General features: G+C 37.8%; 2 protein-coding genes across 2 annotated transcripts in view; both read right to left on the bottom strand.

The window, feature by feature from the left end:
• LOC107668002 (zinc finger protein 335-like) overlaps nt 1-9,605 on the bottom strand; it is a 16,896-nt gene extending 7,291 nt beyond the window's left edge. Inside the window, exons 1-17 of the mRNA XM_016459732.1 lie at nt 8,948-9,605; nt 6,984-7,167; nt 6,632-6,902; nt 6,431-6,508; nt 4,355-5,266; nt 3,905-4,030; nt 3,676-3,834; nt 3,293-3,551; nt 2,998-3,175; nt 2,720-2,832; nt 2,496-2,514; nt 2,275-2,412; nt 2,000-2,076; nt 1,732-1,892; nt 1,427-1,644; nt 1,043-1,142; nt 868-941 (exon numbers count right to left, since the gene is read on the bottom strand). Coding sequence (XP_016315218.1) covers nt 868-941; nt 1,043-1,142; nt 1,427-1,644; nt 1,732-1,892; nt 2,000-2,076; nt 2,275-2,412; nt 2,496-2,514; nt 2,720-2,832; nt 2,998-3,175; nt 3,293-3,551; nt 3,676-3,834; nt 3,905-4,030; nt 4,355-5,266; nt 6,431-6,508; nt 6,632-6,902; nt 6,984-7,160 — 3,060 coding nt within the window. The 5' untranslated portion in view covers nt 7,161-7,167; nt 8,948-9,605. The remainder of the gene's footprint in view (nt 1-867; nt 942-1,042; nt 1,143-1,426; nt 1,645-1,731; nt 1,893-1,999; nt 2,077-2,274; nt 2,413-2,495; nt 2,515-2,719; nt 2,833-2,997; nt 3,176-3,292; nt 3,552-3,675; nt 3,835-3,904; nt 4,031-4,354; nt 5,267-6,430; nt 6,509-6,631; nt 6,903-6,983; nt 7,168-8,947) is intronic.
• Nucleotides 9,606-10,721: 1,116 nt separating this feature from the next.
• Nucleotides 10,722-15,363, bottom strand: LOC107668111 (matrix metalloproteinase-9-like). The gene is made up of 13 exons (XM_016459905.1): nt 15,075-15,363; nt 14,733-14,971; nt 14,487-14,635; nt 14,283-14,411; nt 13,399-13,572; nt 13,062-13,235; nt 12,811-12,984; nt 12,576-12,731; nt 12,233-12,437; nt 11,987-12,120; nt 11,739-11,889; nt 11,539-11,642; nt 10,722-11,439 (listed from the first exon to the last, which is right to left on the bottom strand). Exons 1-13 carry the CDS (start codon nt 15,207-15,209, stop codon nt 11,339-11,341), a joined length of 2,025 nt encoding a protein of 674 aa, XP_016315391.1. The 5' UTR covers nt 15,210-15,363; the 3' UTR covers nt 10,722-11,338.
• Nucleotides 15,364-20,112: the final 4,749 nt, after the last annotated feature.

The raw sequence follows: 20,112 nt of genomic DNA, 5'->3' as shown, positions 1-20,112 counted from the left end.
AGGTGCCATGTTGAACTTCCAGTGACCAGTATGAGAGAGTGAGAGCGATAACATTAAATTTAACACACCTGCTCCCCATTCACACCTGAGACCTTGTAACACTAATGAGTCACATGACACCGGGGAGAGAAAATGGCTAATTGGGCCCAATTTGGATATTTTCACTTAGGGGTGTACTCACTTTTGTGGCCAGCGGTTTAGACATTAATGGCTGTATGTTGAGTTATTTTGAGGGGACAGCAAATTTACGCTGTTATACAAGCTGTACACTCACTACTTTACATTGTAGCAAAGTGTCATTTCTTCAGTGTTGTCACATGAAAAGATATAATAAAATATTTACAAAAATGTGAGGGGTGTACTCACTTCTGTGAGATACTGTATATTATTGTTATTATATTATGGATGTAACGCTAAAATAGCTCTTTTTTTGCCTTTTGTAGGGGTGTTAAAGCACAATTCAGAGGCAAAACTGATTTGATTGCATACACACCAGTATTGGCGATAGCTGATTAACAAGGGTGTAGAAGCACCTAATCCTGATTGTAAGCCTAAAACATACATTTCCTGAAAAGTTATCTCTCAATTCTGATTGGTTGATTGGAATGACGTTCCTGGATCAACAAGGATGTTGATCCAGGAACATGTTGTACATGGTCAAATCACACTCACCATTGGCCTATAGTTGTGTCGTTGTTGTTCAAATTAGTATCATTCAAAAATGTCCAAATTGACACATTTTACTTTTATAGATATGACCTTAATTCACTTACTGGTACCACTTTATCCAATAAATGTCATACACATTACACATTTCTAACATTATTTTATATTGCAGTAGATGACGTGAGTGTGTCAGTCCAGTACCTGCAGTTCTCTAGCGTTACTCATGTTCAGCAGCAGATCTAGAGCATTTTGAGCTGAGAGGTCTGTAGTCTGGGCTGTGAGGAAGTATAAATATCAAATGTAACACTGTATTGATGAATTCATAAGCACACCATATATTTTAGGTGTGCCAATCACTGATAGCTTTTCTACTAACCTTGCTCATAAATGATGGTAGTGTTTCCCAGTGCATCTTGAGATACAGATGTTTTCCTTATGGACTCCATGGTTTGGAGAGTAATGGGGTCCACTGTTACCTTTAGGTGTAAAACAAATATTTATATACAGTGGGTACGGAAAGTATTCAGACCACGATTCTGTGTTTTTCTGTCAATATGGGGTGCTGTGTGTACATTAATGAGGAAAAAAAATTAACTTAAATGATTTTAGCAAATGGCTGCAATATAACAAAGAGTGAAAAATTGAAGGGGGTCTGAATACTTTCTGTACCCACTGTATATATATATATATATATGGATGCTGGGATTTTCTTCTATTCTGATAAATACAAGGGCATCAAAATGCATATCTATGTACGTACAATGGTCCCTTGAAATTCATGGGTTTCATGCTGTGATCTCAGTTCCTCAATCTGCTGCACGGTGAAAACAGACATCTGGCGCCGGCGAATTGGCTCCTCTGGGTGGGATCGGCTCCACTCATCGAAGGCCTCGGGGTGGCGACACTGCACATGCAGCCGCAGGTTCTTCCTGTGTCTGGTCGTGAAGTGGCACATGTCGCATGAGAAGGGCTTTTCACCTGGTCAGTGGGTGAAGATGGACAGATATGATCAGTAAACCTTTCTACCACCAACATTTAAACATTCTTAACCATTACATAACTCGCCAGTGTGTTTAATGGCAATGTGGGACACCAGGAAATCCTCTTTACTCGTGGAGTATTTGCACTCTTCGCATTTGAACGGTTTGTCGTTGGTGTGGGACAGCTGGTGATTAAGCAGGTGCTTCTTGTCATTGCAGGTGTACTCACAAAAATCACACTTAAACCTGACACAGGAGAGGAGAAAAATAGCTGCCTTTACATTATGTTAACCAGTGGAGTTCAGTTTTTAAGAGGAACAGACAGTCACACTGAGTCCTGACATCTCACTTACGTGCTGTTGCCACAGTTCTGGATGTGCGTGAGAAGATGAATTTTGAAAGTGTAGCGCTTCTTGAAGGATTTCCCACACTGAAAAGCAAACACATTTATATTAGTGTGAACATAGCAAATATCCAGGGCTACATTTCACAAAACCATTGTGAACCCATGTAGATTGTACAGACTATTTTTTTATCAGTGCTTACTACAATCTGCTTAGATTATTCACTGATTCATCAAAACTAGTTTAACAAAATTCACACACCTAGCTACATACAAGAACTTTACCTTGTCACACATGTGAGGTTTCTCTTTGCTGTGTGTCTTCATGTGCTGCGTCAGGCGTTTCTGCATGGGATATACGCGACAGCAGATGGGGCATGGAAACTCGGACACTTTGGGAACCTGGGAAGGATTGATGCAAGACTACTGTTGCATGAAAACCTTTCCTTATCAAACCACTCAAAGCTAACTTAAACTGATACATCATGTCACATCTTGAATCTTACCATATCTGTCTTTCGACTCCTAAAAGAGAAGAAACCAGAACATTCATTAAAAACATTAATCAGGTTATGTCATATGTGAATTTTAAATTTCAATATTTTACCATTTCAAGTGGACAGACAAAAATCTTTTCAAAACACAAAAATCATATAGACGACCTCAAGGGTTTGACAAAATAAAATTCATGACAAGTGATTGATGAAAAGGAGACATGCTCAGTTCTTACTTGCTTTTGTTGTGAACAGCTGAGTGCCGGATCACGTCTTTCTTATAAACACTGGAGTAATCACACGTCTCACATTTGTATGGTTTTGTACCTTCATGATTGAACATGTGCTCCTATAGGACACATACATCCATTTTATAGTTATATACATTTATTTTGACATTAGCACATATTATAAAAACATTTAAATTACATTAAAAATGGTCCTTTCTTTAACTAATGAAAGTGAATAAAATACAGTTTTTATGGATTGTCAGATGAAGGACTCTACTTCTTACCTTTAGTGAGGACCACCGTTTGCAGCGGTAGCTGCACTGCAGGCACTTAAAGCGTTCAGGGTCATTTCCCTCATGAGAATCCACATGGAATCTGAGATCCTCTTGTGACAGAAAGCGAGAGCCACAGATCCAGCAATTATGAGGTCTTAGCAGAGGCTTAAGGGATCTGTAGTACTTGCTTTAAAAAAAAAAAATGAAACTAAGATATTTTCTAAGATATAATTTTGTGTCAAACGGTCAAGTGAAATTAATCGAATGTTGTGGATGATCAAAGAGTAGTACAGGTACTACTTACTTGCGATTCATGTACTTTTTGTACTTCTTTTGAAGGAATCGTTTAGAAGGTCTGCCTCTTTTTTTGGGCAAAAACTCCAGGTCGTCAGGGCCTGTGTTTGATGAGGGATCTTTGTTTTCTGAATCTGACTGGCTGACGGCTGGTTCCACTGCTGACCCGTTGGATAGTGAGGAAGATCCATTCTCCAATCCAGAGGAACTTGCTTCTTCAGGAGCTTGAGGGTCCCCTGCATTGCTTGTTTGAGTTGCTGCTGGTGACTCTGTTTTATACACAGGTAAAAATAATAGTTATCTCAGACCTATGCTAGTTGTGAAGTAGATTGAGTTTAATATTTAAAAATCGTATTATACTTCTTAGACATGAAATGCTGAATTAACACTGACCTGAGTCAGGAAGGAATTTGCGGGGTGGCCCCACCGTCCTGCGGGGCCGTTTCCGTGAGGTAGAGGAAGATGATGAAGAGCAGGAAGGAGGAGGAGTGCTGTGACTGGAAGCCAATCTGGACCTGGCCTCTTCATCAGCTGGCTTATAATCACTGTCACCTGAATGCAAAATGCAGATAAATTAAAAAACAGGAAATTAAATAGAGTACGCAAACTGCTCTCCACTGACCTTGATCATCAAGAGCGCCTGCATCAATTATGTCATCTTCTTCCTCTTCTGGTGGCTCCTCCTTCTTGACCCTGCCCTCAGATTTTCGAGGACGTCCCCGTCCACGTTTCTTTTGGCCTGGACCACCTACATGAGATAGCACATTCTGAACAAGAGAAACTTAAGAGAACTGCATACATAAATGGAGACCTGATTGAGACTTAAGACTGCACAATTTTTTCTGTATTATGTTATTGTAATTGCGCGTTATTAAATCAGTGTTTGTTAATTGCCTAATGCCTAAATCCGCCAGTGCCAGTGCTTATAAAGAATATATCGATATATCATACAACCTCGATATACCGCCCAGCCCTAGTATAAGAGTGCCATTTTGGACAGGACCATTAATAGGGCAGATATCAAAACAAAGAATACATTTGAAAATGACAAAATTAGCACCTCCTACTTTACCTGGTGGTTTAAAGTGTTTGTCTCTCATGTGGTTGATGAGCGTATCCTTGGAGACACTTTTATATGGGCACATCTTACACTTAAACTGCTGTACGATCACCACCTCCATCATTTCCTCTAGCTCAGCCATATCTGGGGTTCTGTGCCCAGGCTCATCCACCACCCCAGACTCTGGGTGGGTGGAATAGGTCCCACTGCTACTTATGTATGAGCCAGGCAAGTTATCATTGCAGTCCATTTGATCAGTGAGCTGGGATCCCACTGTGTCAGCCAGTGAGTGCTGAACGGCACCCTCGTCGGCATATAGTGAGCCCTGTGGTAAGTAGGAGTGCTGGGCATCTTCTACCACACTTCCTTCCTGCTCTGATGCCGAGACGTGTTCCCTGTCATCCATGCTGCTGTCTATATAACGTGAATGCTGCGGCCGCTCCGCACCCTCAGCACCGTAATCCAAGTAGCCATCACTGCACTCTACGATGTACCGGGAGGAGCGAAACGAGCATCTCTGAGGACTACTGTTCGTACCGCTGCACTCTGCTGCGTAACGCCCTAGAGGTCCTTCTGAGTCTGCCACGTTGTAGTTGGTGACCCCTGAATGATGTGGGGTCTGGTCTGGTTCGGTTCCTGAGCACTCGATGTACCGAGCCTCTCTGGTCTGGTCCAGGTCGTCTCCTCCACTGCACTCTATGTACTGGGAGTGCTGCGGCTGGTCTGGGTGGCTGCAGCTGCTGCTGCCATCGTCATGCTCACGGTATCCGGAGTGTCCAGGCTGGTCTGGTTCCACGCTGCCCTGTGGGTTTTCTGACAGGTCTGCCTGGTCCAGGCAAGTGGAGGTAGGTCCATCGGCAAGGGCTTCAATGGCAATGCGGCTTGACAGAGCAGAGGAAGACATCTGAGCCACCATAGGAGCTCCTACACACAGTGAACAAAGGAAATGGCTAATTAAATATCCAAAAATTACCCCTATTTCATCATTATTTACTCCCCCTCATGTTGTTCCAATTCTGTATACATTTCTTCTGTGGAACAAAAAAAGAAGATATTTTGAAGAACGTTGGTAACTAAAGTTTCGGTTCCCATTGGCTTCTATTGCATTTTTGTCCATTTGTCCATGGGAAGTCAATGGGAACTGAAACAGTTTAGTTACCAACATGTTTTTTTTTTCATACAGGTTTAAAACGGCAGAATAGGGAGAAAATGTTCATTAATTTAAAAATTAATTTAATTTGAAAATTAAAGGACTATCCCTTTAAGGCAATTTGAAAAGTTATTTTCTGCAATGAGAATGGTAGTTGTACTAGCACATTTTGGTCAAATAATATACTAACTGACAACTTATGCATTTAAAATCTAGATTAGTCACATAGATTATAAGAAGAACAAGACAAAGAGGGAATTTTACTACAATATAAATATTGACAGCACCATATGTAGGATGTAGGGGTAGTTTAGCCAAAAATAAAAGATCAGCCATTATCTATTAATGCTCTTGTTGTTCAAAACTCATATGATTTGTATTTTTCTGTGGAACAGGATTTGGTCATTTAGCACAGAGAGACAAACTTTCTGACTCCAAAACCACCATTGTCCACAAATATGATTATAGTTAAAAATGAAGAAAAAAAGAATTACAGAAGTTTGGAGGTGAATTAATATAATAAATATATTATGATTCTTTTTTTATTTTATCTTATTTCAAAGCTTGTTTTGTTTCCCAACAACCATAGAGTGTAGGTAAAAAACAGTATGTGAAAAGAGAAGTATGTCCGAATTCACAGTGTTCATAAAACAGTAGGTGAAAAGTAACCAGATACCCTACGACTTCCCGGATGAAATTCTGAAGTGCGCATCTGATGGACAGTTTACTATCCCATGAGGCCACGGGAGAGGATTTGTGAATGTCAGTAAAGTGATGCAACTGACATTGTAGGTCATGTCCGGATTACAATCATACGACACACATTCATAAAGAACATACTTTTCAATCACTTAAAAGAAGTTAAAAGAAGCACCTGCTTATAGAGTATGTGATTCTACATACAGCCCTTGACTTTGAACTCTAGGGATCTTTCTCACCATCATCAGGACCTTGAAGTATCAGATACTGTGTGGTCTCTGCACTGCCATCCTCTGCACTCGTAACTGCAATACATCCTGTAAAATAGGAACAGAAACACAATATTGACATTGAATACTACATAAACATAAAGATGACAATGTCTACCATATTAAATACCTTGGCTGTGATAAAAAAGAAGAGGTAAGAGGTTTTTCTACCATTCATAATGTCAGGCCCAATGGTGGATTCGATGATCTTGTCGATAGCTGAGCCGAGATCTGAGGACGTGGAAGCAGTGGAATCAGAAACCATCATTCCTCCTTCAGAAACAGCGCTGGAGTGGACCAGGACCTGGACAGACTCTGACACCAGGACCGACTGTGTCACTGTGGAGACGCTGGACACACTGGTTGACTGCGCGACAGAAGAGGAGTCTGGGAGATGAACTCTTCGCACATCTGTACTGGAGCTTGTCTCTGGGATAAAAACCTAGAGCGCAACCCCAAAAAATATCCTTGATATAAATTACATAGTAACATGCGGAGATATAAATATGTGGGTTTGTCTTACCACAAGTCCCTCAGAGCTCTGTCCTACGTGACAGTCTGATTCTGGGGCCGCCGCATCGCTGCTATCGGCAGACATGGCTTCTGAAGACTCCATGCCCATGCCGCTCTCTGATGGCTCCTCCATCCCAGAATGCCCCACATCACTGCTGCTCTCCACCTCCATCTCCTCAGAGTCCATCTCTGCTCTGTGGGAAGTGTCTGTCACTCAGTAATGCCGAACTAAGTTGGACATTGCATTCTGAATGATACATGCAAGGGCATGGGTGATGGCAAGCGCATAAAGTGTAATGAAGTAATCATTTTATTGAAAAATGTATTTTGATGTAGAAACATGATTTTGTGGAAGTTCAGTATTTGAATATTTATATTAACGATATTTTAACAAAGTTTGAAGCCAGTAAGAATTTCTAAATAGAAATTAAGACCTTCATTCAGCAAGGATACATTAAATTTATCAGCAAATACTATTTTATATAATAATTTTAATAATTGCTGTTCTTTTGAACTTTCTGTTCATCAAACATTATCATGGATTCCACAAAAATATTAAGCAACACAACTGTTCGTTCATAATAACAAAAAGAAATGTTTCTTAAGCAGCAAAGCAGCATATTAGAATAATTTCAAAAGGATCATGTGACACTGAAGACTGGAGTAATGCCTACTGAAAATTCACAGAAACAATATAGGCCTACTTATTAAAATATATTAGAATATAAAACAGTTAATTTAAACTGAAATAATATTTCACAATCTTACATTTTTTAACTGTATTTTTTATTTAATAAATGCAGCCTTGGTGAGCAAAAGAGAATTCTTTAAAAATCTTTAAAAAAAAGTATGAATATGAACACAATTTTTGAACAGAAATGTACACACATAAAATTATATATTATATACATACATTGTTTCTCACTATTAAAAGAATTCATACTATATATATAAAATAGATTTGTTAAAATCATATTATATTGGAGATACAGTGGGTTTATATAATTGTTTCTAGAATTATATAATTGTGTAAAGTGTTTTGCAGTAATCTGTGAACTATGAAAATAAAAACCAATGTAAAAATGCTCAATAGCCTATTTTCTTTCATTCAGTTTTAACTGGACAGATCCACGTGCATATTTTCTGCAGAATTATCACAAAAGCCTCGTTGCAATCAAGTTGCACAACTAGATTTTCTAAATAAACTAGAATTTTCTAAATATTTATTGCATCACAAGAGTACATTTTTCTTTATATTTTGTGTTGTATTGTATTTATTGTTGTTTCCTACTCTGTGATGTATGTCTACTGCTGTTAAGTTAGTGTCAAGCTCCCCCATAGGGTGAATACAGTCGTCTTGTGATGGCACCTTTCTAGGTCACTCAAGCACATTATAAGCTTACCAGCAAAAACACAAGTCAGCGTGGTCCCCCATTAAATTCATTTAAATAACAGAAAACATCATCTAAAACATTTGATTTCTCATGTCCTCAAATGACATCAATCCCTCCCCACCAAAACACCCATCTAGCCGTGGTTGGGACATCAAATCTTTCCCTTGACTCAAACTTATCAAGGACAAAAGGGTATTTGTCCTCGCTCAACATGTCACGTTCTGATACTAAGCACACCAACAATTTTATGAAAAAAAAAAATGTCACTACATTAATACGCTAATAACACTTGAGTCCTCGTATGGACCGTGGCAACTCTTTGCTCGTTTCTATCTCTATACTAAGCGCGTGTATGTGCTGCCCTTCCTCCTGCCTGCTCGCGCAGCGCCATTTTCCCTCCCGCCGCTACGAGTTTATTTTTTTCCGCTCAGGCGATATGAAGAACCGCTCGGGGACCTCGAGGGCCTGCGCGAGCAGGGAGAGCCAGTTCGCCCGAATGTTTTTCTCTTGCCCATCATGGAAGAAACTGTATTTGTACACAATTCTACACCATTATTTTGAGCTACGATTTTTTTCTTACCTTGAATGGACGAGTATTTTGCTCTTCACGCTCGCGAATGAGGCGAAATAAAATAGACCTTTGAAAGCGAATAGTTGGTAATGGTTTCTAGTCGGGCGCCATCAGCGTCTCCTCGCTTCCTGTCCTCAAAGCTGGCCGGAACTCATTTATCCGTCACGGGAAAAAGACGAGAGGGAGAGATTCTTAATCTGTTTTATAATGTATCACTATTTATTTTTGAAAGTGATGTTCTATTTAGAGAACATGAATATCGAACATCTCACTTAATCTTTTAAGTGTTTTGTCAAATAATGTTGTGAACCGGAGGACTAATTGCTCTCAGAGGATGAAACCGCCGAGTGTCTCGCGGATTAATATGACACCGGTTGTTTATCTTAAGATCCTCGTTTATAATGTTTGATTACGCCAAAATAAACATATTTTAGTGCACACATTGAATGTGAGGGGTTATACACGAGTCAGTTTACATATTAAAACAGTTTACATGTCTGTTAAATCTGTTGTGGGGATATAGGTGAGACGTGTACCCCACTGCATATCCTGCCATTCCGCGTGAACTTTTAATTTAGGGTTTATTTGTAAAATTAGTCCAGCACTTTCACTTGTTTTAGCATTTTCTCTTACGGTGAATCGGCAAATCATTTAGAGCAGCATTAAAATATTCAATTCAAGTGTATTTGTATAGCGCTTTTCACGATACAAATCGCAGCTTTACAGGAAATTAAGTTTCTACAATATATTTAGTAGTAGCTTATCAGTGGTGACTATGTCAAGTTGATGTACATATGGCAGAAATGTACAGTAAAAATCAGTTAATGTCGTAATCAAACAGACGATGAACACTATTAACAGCAATGATTGTATTTTTGAAAGAATTTAAAATGTATCAATACTATTTCATCCTCTGTAAATAAGAAAGCGGGAAGAACAACCTCAATTTGTAATGACTTTAATTTGTATACTCTAATTGAAATATAAATTAATATCTTACCCTCATGTTTTTGTTTTTTTTCCCTTTCTTCCAATCTTTTTCTTCTTTTTTTTTTGTTTTGTTCTGTATGTTCAGATGACATTGCACATATTGTTGATAAATGTTGTGTACTCTATACAAAGTTGTATATCTTTAATGTCATTGTGATGTTTGCATTCATAATAATAAAAAAAAACCCAGCAATGATTATATGTTGCAATCAAACTTATAGCAAAATTTGGTAGTTCTGTGAGTTGTTTCAGGGTTAAATATCAATGGACAATCAGATTGCTCTTTGTGTCAGTATTCCTATCATTTTAATATCAACAGATATTTCAATATCAGAAGTTCCCCTGAAATTACATGTTTATTGCATTCCTCATAAGCAGGACACTTCTTGACACTTTAAATAATAATTTCTTCTGTTTGTATTTATGAGTGACTGTATCTTTAAAATAACTTTTTATATAAAATGGGCATGCGTGTGTGTGTGTGGTTGTGTAAATGTTTACATTAATTTCTACTGCATACAAGTATGAGACTTTCTTTCGAAATTAATCAGCTGCTAAATGTCAAACACTAGTGTGGCAGCAGCTTAAAATTTTCTGCAGTAATTATATTTTGAATATTAAAGAACTATAACGTTCTAGCTTTGTGAAATTCAAATTTGCTGCGTTTTCAAATATGATTCTTTGTCTAGATATAATGATAGAGCAGTCGCACAAGGATTGAATGGTCTTGTTTACAAATTTATTGAGTAATCATAAACAATGCAACAAACAAATAAAATATAAATAAGTGGAATGTGGAAAATTAAATTAATATTATTAATACTATCATTTACACCAGGCAAATGATTTCACAATATGCCAAAATCTGGGCTAAATAACATCTCAATATTAGCTCTAAGGCTAAAAATAAACCTTTGCTTAGAAAAACATGTGAGTGAGGTCAATACACAGAGAATGGATGCTTTGTTGACAACAAATGCATTTAGGCTACAATGACTCCACTCATACATTTACAAACAAAGTGAATTCCTAGAATTAGACTGGCAGTGCCTCATTGTAGTTTGATAGAACAAGATTATAGTTTCTCTTAATGTGCTGTTAAGAAACTCACCATGGACAAAGCAGTTATATAGTAAGCTGAAATAAATTATAAGACCACGTTAAAGCTGACAGACAAATGTGCCTAACATCCCGTTTCATGTGCCTAAGATCATTTCAGTGTTAAAACAGTTCTTTTCCTATAACAGTTAAAGTCAAAGTCCCCATAACAGAGACTTTAAATTTAATACATTCTGGCTGTGTCTTCCTCACTACATTTTACACTGAAGAGAAATGGTTTCCCTATTAAAAAGGGCTCTGTCATCAGGTTAGGATGTTGGATGTTTTCACTGTGCACAGCGACTGCACATCTTAGCATTTTAGGAGGTCGTACTTCACATAACCCACTCGGTCAACCTGCCTTCTGGCATTCATTCTCCAGTAGAAATTCTCCCGGCAGAAGTAAAAGAATCCTGAAAAATAGCAGAAACAAATGTCATTTGCTTGATCAGATAAATCAGAGTAGTTAATCAGACTTTACTAACTATTTTAGACTATTCATTTTTAATCACCCTTGTAGAGGAACACATCATGTGAATCAATGGGCACTCCACCAAAAGCGGAGTCAGTGAATCGTGGGTATCCTCTGTCTATCATCTGAGCCTTTACGTCAAGTCTGTGACAATAAATAAGAGATAAGAATACTGTGGAAAAACTACAGTGAAAGAGCTTTACTATTGCACATTACAGTCCTGAAGCACTGTTCTCATACCTCCAGAAGTTCTCCCCATTAAACAGGAGCACCTTGCCTTTTCCTCTCTGCACAGCTCCATCCACTCTGTCCAAGTTGCTTGGCAGGCCGAGCTTCTCGATTTTACGTGGTCCAAACACCTCATTTCCAGTATAAACCCAGAACTGTTTTTCTGTGTGCATGCGATACAGTTGAAAAAGCACTGTTATATATCAACTTCAACATGTTCGGCAATAATGGCGAAATATCTCAGCCAGGTAAAGAAGTACCTGCAAAGAAGTAGATCTTTGTCGTGAGCTGGTCCTCAAAGGCTGTGTTAATGACGGCTGGCAGGGCAGGCCACTTCTCAGATATCAAGAAAGGACCTTTGCGTTCTCCTTTGTTTGAGATCTTCCAGTAGTGCCTTTGAGAGAGAATTTAGAAACATGTAATTGAAAATAAGGCATAATGAAGTTCGTTTTCGAAGTTGTGTTTGTAAGTTCATAACACTACATATGTAGAGTTATAGCTCATACCCATCTTTGAAGAAATGAAGCTCTTTCTGGATTTCAGTGATGGCATCAAATTCCTTGATTTGGCAAGCATCCTGTGAAGGGTCGACATGTACTGTGGTAGAAACAGTGGTTGTTTTCTCACTCGGGGTGGATTTAGTTGGCAAAATCGGAGAGGAAGTGGTGAACTGTGGTTCTGGAGGAGTGGGATCAGGGCCAGTTTTAGGTCCTGAAATGAAATAATTCAATAATATAGCTATTAAGACCAGAATTGTAAAAGACTATTGGCTTTCAACATCAAAAATCTTGAATTTTGAATAAGAAAATGCATCGTAATCCTAAAAATCAATAAATGATGGATAAATACCATAGAGATACTGAATGCCCTCAATATCATCATGATGCAGAGAGAAATCCTCTACGTATTTGTACATGGGATACATCAGTGCGTCTTTGATGTTGGAGTGGTCCAAACCAAGTGCATGTCCAAACTCATGAGCAGCCACCAGAAACAGACTGTATCCTGTGAGAGAAAAGACATGTTAGCCAATATCTCACTTTCATATTTTTTATAGTGTCTGAAAGAGATGACTATCACTTACCTCTATCAGGGCAAAATCCCCATTTTGTATCTGTGTCATAGTTGCTGGTAGTTGCACACCAGAGTTTTCCATCACTACGGCCTTCACTGGTGCAAAAAGAGTATTTGGTTCCAAGGAAGGTGAAAGGAAACTCGCATGGCTCACCTTCTGAATTTCCACCAATCACAGCTGTATCTGTGAGGGGAAATATTGTATTATAAAATAGCTTACTTCATTAAAGTTTCAGGGTTCAGCCTGAAGGTACTGCTTACCTCTGTTAGGACAGAATCCATACTGCTTATCAGTGTCAAAGTTAGCCGTAGTGGCACACCAGCGATACCCATCATTTCGTCCATCTGTGGTGCACGAGTCATATTTTCCCCCCTGAAACACAAAGGGGAAAACACATGGTGCTTCGTTGCTGTTCCCGCCAAACGTGAAGAGAACTGGGGGAAAACAGAGAAAAGAATGTTAGCCATGCTCATAATAATAAATACTGGTGGTTGTTGAAATATTGTGACATTAATTGTACATTTGAAGGCCAAAGGAGTCAGTTTAAATGTCTGTTTTGGAATTAAACCCTCATAAAATCATGACTGGAACACTTACGCTCACTGGGACAGAAGCCAAATTTCTTGTCCTTGTCGTAGTCTGCGGTGGTTGCGCACCAGGGGAGACCATCTGTGCGCCCCTCCGTGGTGCAGGTGGAGTAGGATGTTCCCTCAAACAGGAAGGGGAAGTGACACATCGCACCCTCTGCATTACCATAGCGGGTTTGAATCGCTGAAAGAAACACAATGTCATTGCCTTTTCCACAAATTTTAAGACAAGGTATACACGAGTAAACATGTTGACCTGACCTGTGTGAGATATAAATTTTTAATATATAAGAACTCATTATATTATTTATGAAAAATATTAAATGTGATATTATAAAGACAGTATGTTTCTAAAAGTAATTAAATGGCAATTTTATTTTTATTGAATGAAACCTAAAGCAAACATTTAAAATATTACCCAGACCCTGGTTTAAAAACAGAGCTACAAATTTGAAAATACAGTTTATATGAAAGATATTAAGCGTGATATTATAAAGACAGTACGTTTCCAAAAGAATTTGGATGGAACCCAAAGCTATTACAACAGGACCCCAGTTTAAAAACAGAGCTATACATGATTTTAATATATAACTTACTCATTTATACTACATAGGAAAAATACTATTCTATATACTATTGATATTGGATGGAACTCAAAGCTAACATTTAAAATATTACCCCAGATTAATATATTATCAGTTTGACTAACCCTGTTTTAGGACAGACTCCAACTGTCACTATACACTCAAAACTGTAGAGGGAGCTATTGTTATACTGTGCATCCCATGCAACTGTTAGAGAGTATGATGCTACATGGTGTTTAAAGTACTTATATATTAAATACATGCAGTGAAAATGGGGTGTATTGAAATATAAATCAAGAATCACTCTCACCTGGTCCAGAGCCAAGGGTCCAGTATTCATCATCATCAAAATGGGCATCTCCCTGCATTCCCTCACCTGGAGGGTAGGCATGAGCCAGCAGCCCATCTTTCCCGTCAAAGGGGTAGGGATCGCCGTGATCTGAAATAAAAACAGCAGCTCAATCAAACACTGATAAATCGTAATACTTTAATCTATTACAACAACTCAACGCACCAGCTTTGCCAAAGGAGATCATGATGTCAGCAGTGCCGTCATAGAGGCGCGTGAACGTCAGAGGGGTAACATCACTCCAGACTTTGAAAGCTCTGGCAAAGGCGTCATCGGTCATAGAGGCTTCCATGTCGGGTGAGTAGTTCAAAATCCTATTTATCAAAACAATGCAATGGATTACAGTGTGTTCCTTACAAATCTATGAGATGTGCTGTATTCGAGGCGTAGATGGTGTAGATAATATCCCACCTGTATGTAACGTCTTTGTGATCCCACTTCAGGTCTCCTGCGAAAGTCTGATAGTTGCGGATGTCTGGGACCCCACAGCGAGGCTGCTTCATGGCATCAATCGTGGGCTGGTCAAGAGAGCCCGTCTCCTCCAGCCCGAGCTGCTTCTGGAGCTTCTGCAGTGCTTTAGAAGTGGACACGACTGCCTGCAGTCCGCTCTTCTGGAGAACATCTATGTAGCCATAACGCTTCAGGTACTCCTGGAGTTAAAGATTTAGATAAAAGAGGAATTCATATAGAATAGGAAAATCAATTGCATTGTACTATTTTAAAAGCAGATGAACTAAAACTTGATATACTCACATCTGCCAGCTGTGTGTCTGTCATGTTCTTGATCACATCTGCAGGGAACGTCACATACACGGATTTGAGCGGCACACACCAGGCTCTTAAAGAACAGGTCCCCAGAACCAGAAACACCAAGACTCCAAGTCTCATGATTAGCGCTTCAAGTCACAGATCAAAGTAAAAATGTGAAACTATAAGACCAGTCTTTGAAGGAGATGAAGTACAAGCAATGTTGTTGTTTCCTCTTCTCCTGCTCTGTCTGTCTTCTCTGGTGTCCTGAAGGCAGTATTTATGTGATCCCCAGGGCTTAGTCACTCACCCACCCACCTCCAGTAGGTCATTTCAGCACTTCCACTTAATAGCACTTGCCCACTGAGAAGAAGTGATTTTTTTTTTCGTTCATTCAAAAAAGAAGGGGCTTTCCAACAACTTCACATTAAGCTTGAGGACACAAAATATAACAAACAAAGACTGTCTTGTCTTTAATCAAGTTTCTTAAAATAAATTGTGACTCCTAAATATAAACATAAGTATTATTTAAAGCATCTTTTGAAATAAATATAATACATTTAATAAACATAAATATATCGTATAAATAATTGTAAGAAACTGGCTATATGAATATGACTGTATTTATGTAAAAAAAAAAAAAAGAGGAAATAAATAAATAGTACATATTTTAGCAACTGGATTTTTTCAGCAATTGGTTGTATGAGCATTAAAGTACTTAAGAACAAGAAATATAAATAAATAAATATTATATATATTTTTAGCAATGATCTATAAAAGTATAAATGTATTTATGAAAAATAAGGATAAATAAATAAATAGTATATAATTTTAGCAAATTGCTTTATGAGTGTAAATGTATTTATGGAAAACAAACAAACAGATATATATTATGCATTTTAGCAGTTGGCTATATGAGTGTAAATGTATAAAAATATAAATTAATTTTTAATTTGTTCACAGTGGAGGAAGGTAAATGCAGGTAATGAGCACCAGAGAAAGTTGTGTTTGGATCAATTCCTGTCAAGAACAATGAATGGGCATAAAGTCATTCTGTATTTGAAAACATTGGGAAACCCCTAAGCTGAAATAGTGCCAGGTGAGCAGCCTCATTGCACAATCTCCTTATACTTTTCAGCAGAATTGATGAAGCTGAGTGATGAATACATACAGGTGTCTTGCCAACACAGCTCTATTAACTTACAATGTTGTGCAAGTGTATTCGAGTGCGTTGTGTTGACATGCAGGTTCTGAATAGTTTTGTTCCCAGAGACAAAGGAAATCCTAAACCATAAAGGGCCATAAATTACCCTAGTTTCTGCAAAAAATTCAGAAGCCATCAGCTGTTTAGTTCAGAAAAAGTTGCCTAATTGCAAATGAGGATGTAAGAGTGTTGTTAAGTGATGCAATCATATGTTAATTTCACTGATGTGTCTGTGTCCGTTTTTGGGGAAATTCTGTTACACACACCTCACATAATGTAAAACACTGACGAAATATTTGATATCATTGCCTTTTCTAGTAATACACATCAACAAATGCATCAGTAGTACATTAATAAACTGTGACACAAACCTGGCAACGCCTGGCATATTACTAAAAGTATCTTACATGTCTCTATTTTGGACATTAAAATTCATTTCCTCTCTCAATTGTACACTTGATAATGAATCAGCAGCTACAGTGAGGGTGGTGACTGCCTGTATGTTTGCTCTTCTAAGGATATGAATTAAATTAGTAATACAGAATAAGGTAGATGTAAGTGATATGGTTTTTAAACAGAACCATCTAAGGCTGTAAAGCCAAAGTGGGACAAATCTGAACATTTAGTAATTGATTCTGACACAGTGATGGGAAAATACTGCATAAAACCTGATTGTATTAAGACATTCTTGTGTCTGAGACACTTCCGACACAAATGCAATATCCTTTTTAATTATTTCATCAGGATTGAAACACAAACTTGATCACAATCAGGCATTAATCACTTTCAACAACATAATAACGCAGATGCATAATTGCCCATAATTAGACAACATGAGAAACCAGGAAATAGCAGCATTCAGAATTCAAATATAAAAGCTTTTTTACATCTGCCATCCATTCTCACATCAGTGCCAGTGTTTTCACATGCATAAATGAGCCCCATGTCGCCTTCTGAGGATTCATATGTTGTTTACTGAAATTGTTTCTTTGGTCATTTTCAGATTGAGTGGACGCCAAGGGCAAGGGACACGTTTGAGTTGTTTGTGACATGACATAAAACATTTCAGGACAAGTGGATCCCAGTTGAGGTTTCGTTGCTTGCATGTTTTACCCCCAGAATGTTTTCATAAACAACTAAAAAGTGGTTTGGAACTGTAATCTGTATGTATATGTAGGCCTACTATTTTTCTGGTTTACCTGAATTTAGAGTGAACTAATATAGAAAGCATGACTAATATAGCAAAATATCGAAAATATTGAGAGCATTTTATCAGAAATAGTTTTTATGGTCCACTGTAATGTCTGTATCCTGTGGTTGGAGTTGTATTGAAAAATTGATTTGATTTGTTAAAAGGATAATAAAAATTACAATATAATGAGGTCACTTTTTAACCAGTTTGTGTGTGTGTGTGTGTGTGTGTGTAGGGTTGGTGTAGGGCGATAGAAAATACAGTTTGTACAGTATAAAAACCATTACGCCTATGGAGAGTCCCCGTAAACCACAAATGCGAGTATGTCTGTGTGTGTGTCTTTGTGTGTGTGTGTGTGTGTGTGTGTGTGTGTGTGTGTGTGTGTGTGAGTTTGTGTCTGGGCATTGATGTGTGAGTTTAAATTTGGGGTGTGTCACTCACATAATGGTGAGTAAGAAATTATTAGGAAATGTGTTCAAAATTTGCAATTCCTGAAACAATTATTCTAATGTATTTTCACATATCTATATATGCTGTATGAGATGTTTATCAGATAATTTCAATTCAAATAGTAGCTAAGTCCTGCATCATATCTACATAAAAATAGCTATATATCTATACATATATATAATCCAAATAGAAATAATAGAACAATATTTTTTACAAAAAATGTTGAGGTTGAGTAAGTCCACATGAAGACTTGTTTAATGCATAAATTGTGCACAATTTTCTCAGTAGACAACAAGGGTGTGACTCTTTAAATTTAAAGACAAAACAAGGGAAATATATTGGTGTTTATGTTTTTTAGACATACGGCTGGCATTTGATGTGGAGAGCTCTGTTGTTCATTTAAAACCCTTTTCAGGACAAACTTTCCTGCTACAAGGAGGGATGTCAAACTTGGACACAATACAAGAAAATAATTTCAATATGAATTAGAATAACAACAACAAAACACACACACAAATGCGGCAGGCTACATTTAGAAAGCAACCAAAATCAACAAAAGCATAACAAAATTTGCTGATGTGGTCACATTTGGTTTTTGCACTGTTGGTATTATACTATTATACTATTTCTCACTTCATACAGTATTTCTATATTCTGACTTGCTGACACACTGTTAATTTTTATGGTAATCAAGTCCTGTAGCTATAACTATTTATAAGCTGGGTTAATTTACTGGGCATCTATTTACAATCATTTATGCACAATCATGCAGGCGCTATTATTTCCATCTGTCACATACCCAGATTTCATCCAGATTGCTTATGCGGAAACATCTGTATCTGTTTAAGTACGGCGTCAAGTGAGCAATGAAAAACGGCTCCAGGGTTGTACAGAATGCCGCAGTGTTTTTGCTATTTTACATCCCAAAAAAAACAAAAACGCCTAGCACACAACCCCAGCATCTTCTGCTGGGAACAAAATATATCAACATGCCTTGTTTGGCAACAGTAAATTTACCCTTTATTTGAGAAAGCAATTCTCATGCCCTATGTTACAAGGGGAAAGCACAGCAGACAGACACAAGTTATTGCATTACGATGATGAGGATGTGTGTGTGACGTCAGTGTGAATGTGACTACGCAATAACACAGTGTGGTCTGAAAAGATCCTGTGGGAAAACAGTACGCTACTGTTCACCTGTAGAGTCGATGTTGGACGAGGCAAGGAGCGTCCATGACAAGTTCGCCTCTTCTTAAACTCTCAGGGTGAAGCATGAAAATAATTATGTTTTAAATGTCGCAGGCAGAGATTGCTAGCAATAAAACAACCACAGCTACATAGTCTGCCCTGCCCTGCCCTGGTCCTCCAGCCAAAGCCTACACAGACACTGAACCCTCACACTTGGCTTTGTCCCGCTCCAGCAGGCTGCTTTTTAGGAAAACAATGCTCTAATAATATTTTATGATATGTTTGGCCCATGGTATTTGTGTTACGAAATGGCTGAACAACCGAATAAACTGTTCATAAATCATTGAGAGTAATTCCGTATCGTGTTTATCACCAATGACCACTAGTAAAATGGAGGGCTGCACCCCAGCTATGTATTCTATAAAAAGATGCTTATATCATTCAGCTAATTGAATGGGAATACATCGTCCAGCAGACCAAATCACGTACTGTAATATACGACACAAGATTTCTATTACTTAATTTCTTGAGAAATGGTCTGAAGTGTCATTGTACTCCCACTGGAGTGAACTGGTACACCAGAAAAAATTGTTTTTTTATATTACTCCTGGCTCAGGACTTCTCCAACAATTTAGTTCACTTAAACCAAATTTAAAGCAAGCTCACATTTATCTGCCCCTATTTTTAACCACAATTCAAAATCCAGTCAACAACCCATGCATAGAACCTACTTTTTTTTTCTTTTTTGATAATTGATTTTACTCAGATGTTAGTCTCAATATGATAGAAAAAAAATCTGTCATTACTTCCATTGCATCGCAACTTTAAAACTGTAGCTCACCAGGCTACAAAATATAAATATAAAATATAAAAATATAAAATAAAATCATAATTTTAAGTAGTTACACTAGTCAAGCTAGTCATTTGAATAAAATAAAAAAAAACATAATGAACTTAAATTTAAGTTACATTAAAGTGGGAAATGTATACATTTAAAATGTCAAATTATT

This window comes from Sinocyclocheilus anshuiensis, unplaced genomic scaffold (assembly GCF_001515605.1).
Source record: "Sinocyclocheilus anshuiensis isolate Anshui unplaced genomic scaffold, SAMN03320099.WGS_v1.1 scaffold1024, whole genome shotgun sequence".
In the NCBI taxonomy this organism is placed as follows: domain Eukaryota; kingdom Metazoa; phylum Chordata; class Actinopteri; order Cypriniformes; family Cyprinidae; genus Sinocyclocheilus; species Sinocyclocheilus anshuiensis.
This window is presented reverse-complemented; position numbering and strand designations above follow the sequence as displayed.

Bases quoted from the DNA above. Each gene is read 5' to 3' on its own strand.
- LOC107668111 (XM_016459905.1), bottom strand. From the start codon at position 15,209: ATGAGACTTGGAGTCTTGGTGTTTCTGGTTCTGGGGACCTGTTCTTTA. The intron at 13,573-14,282 runs GTGAGAGTGATT...TGTTTCTTTCAG, and splicing joins GACCCTTGGCTCTGGACCAG to CGATTCAAACCCGCTATGGT. The intron at 12,985-13,061 runs GTAAGCAGTACC...TTCCCCTCACAG, and splicing joins TGGATTCTGTCCTAACAGAG to ATACAGCTGTGATTGGTGGA.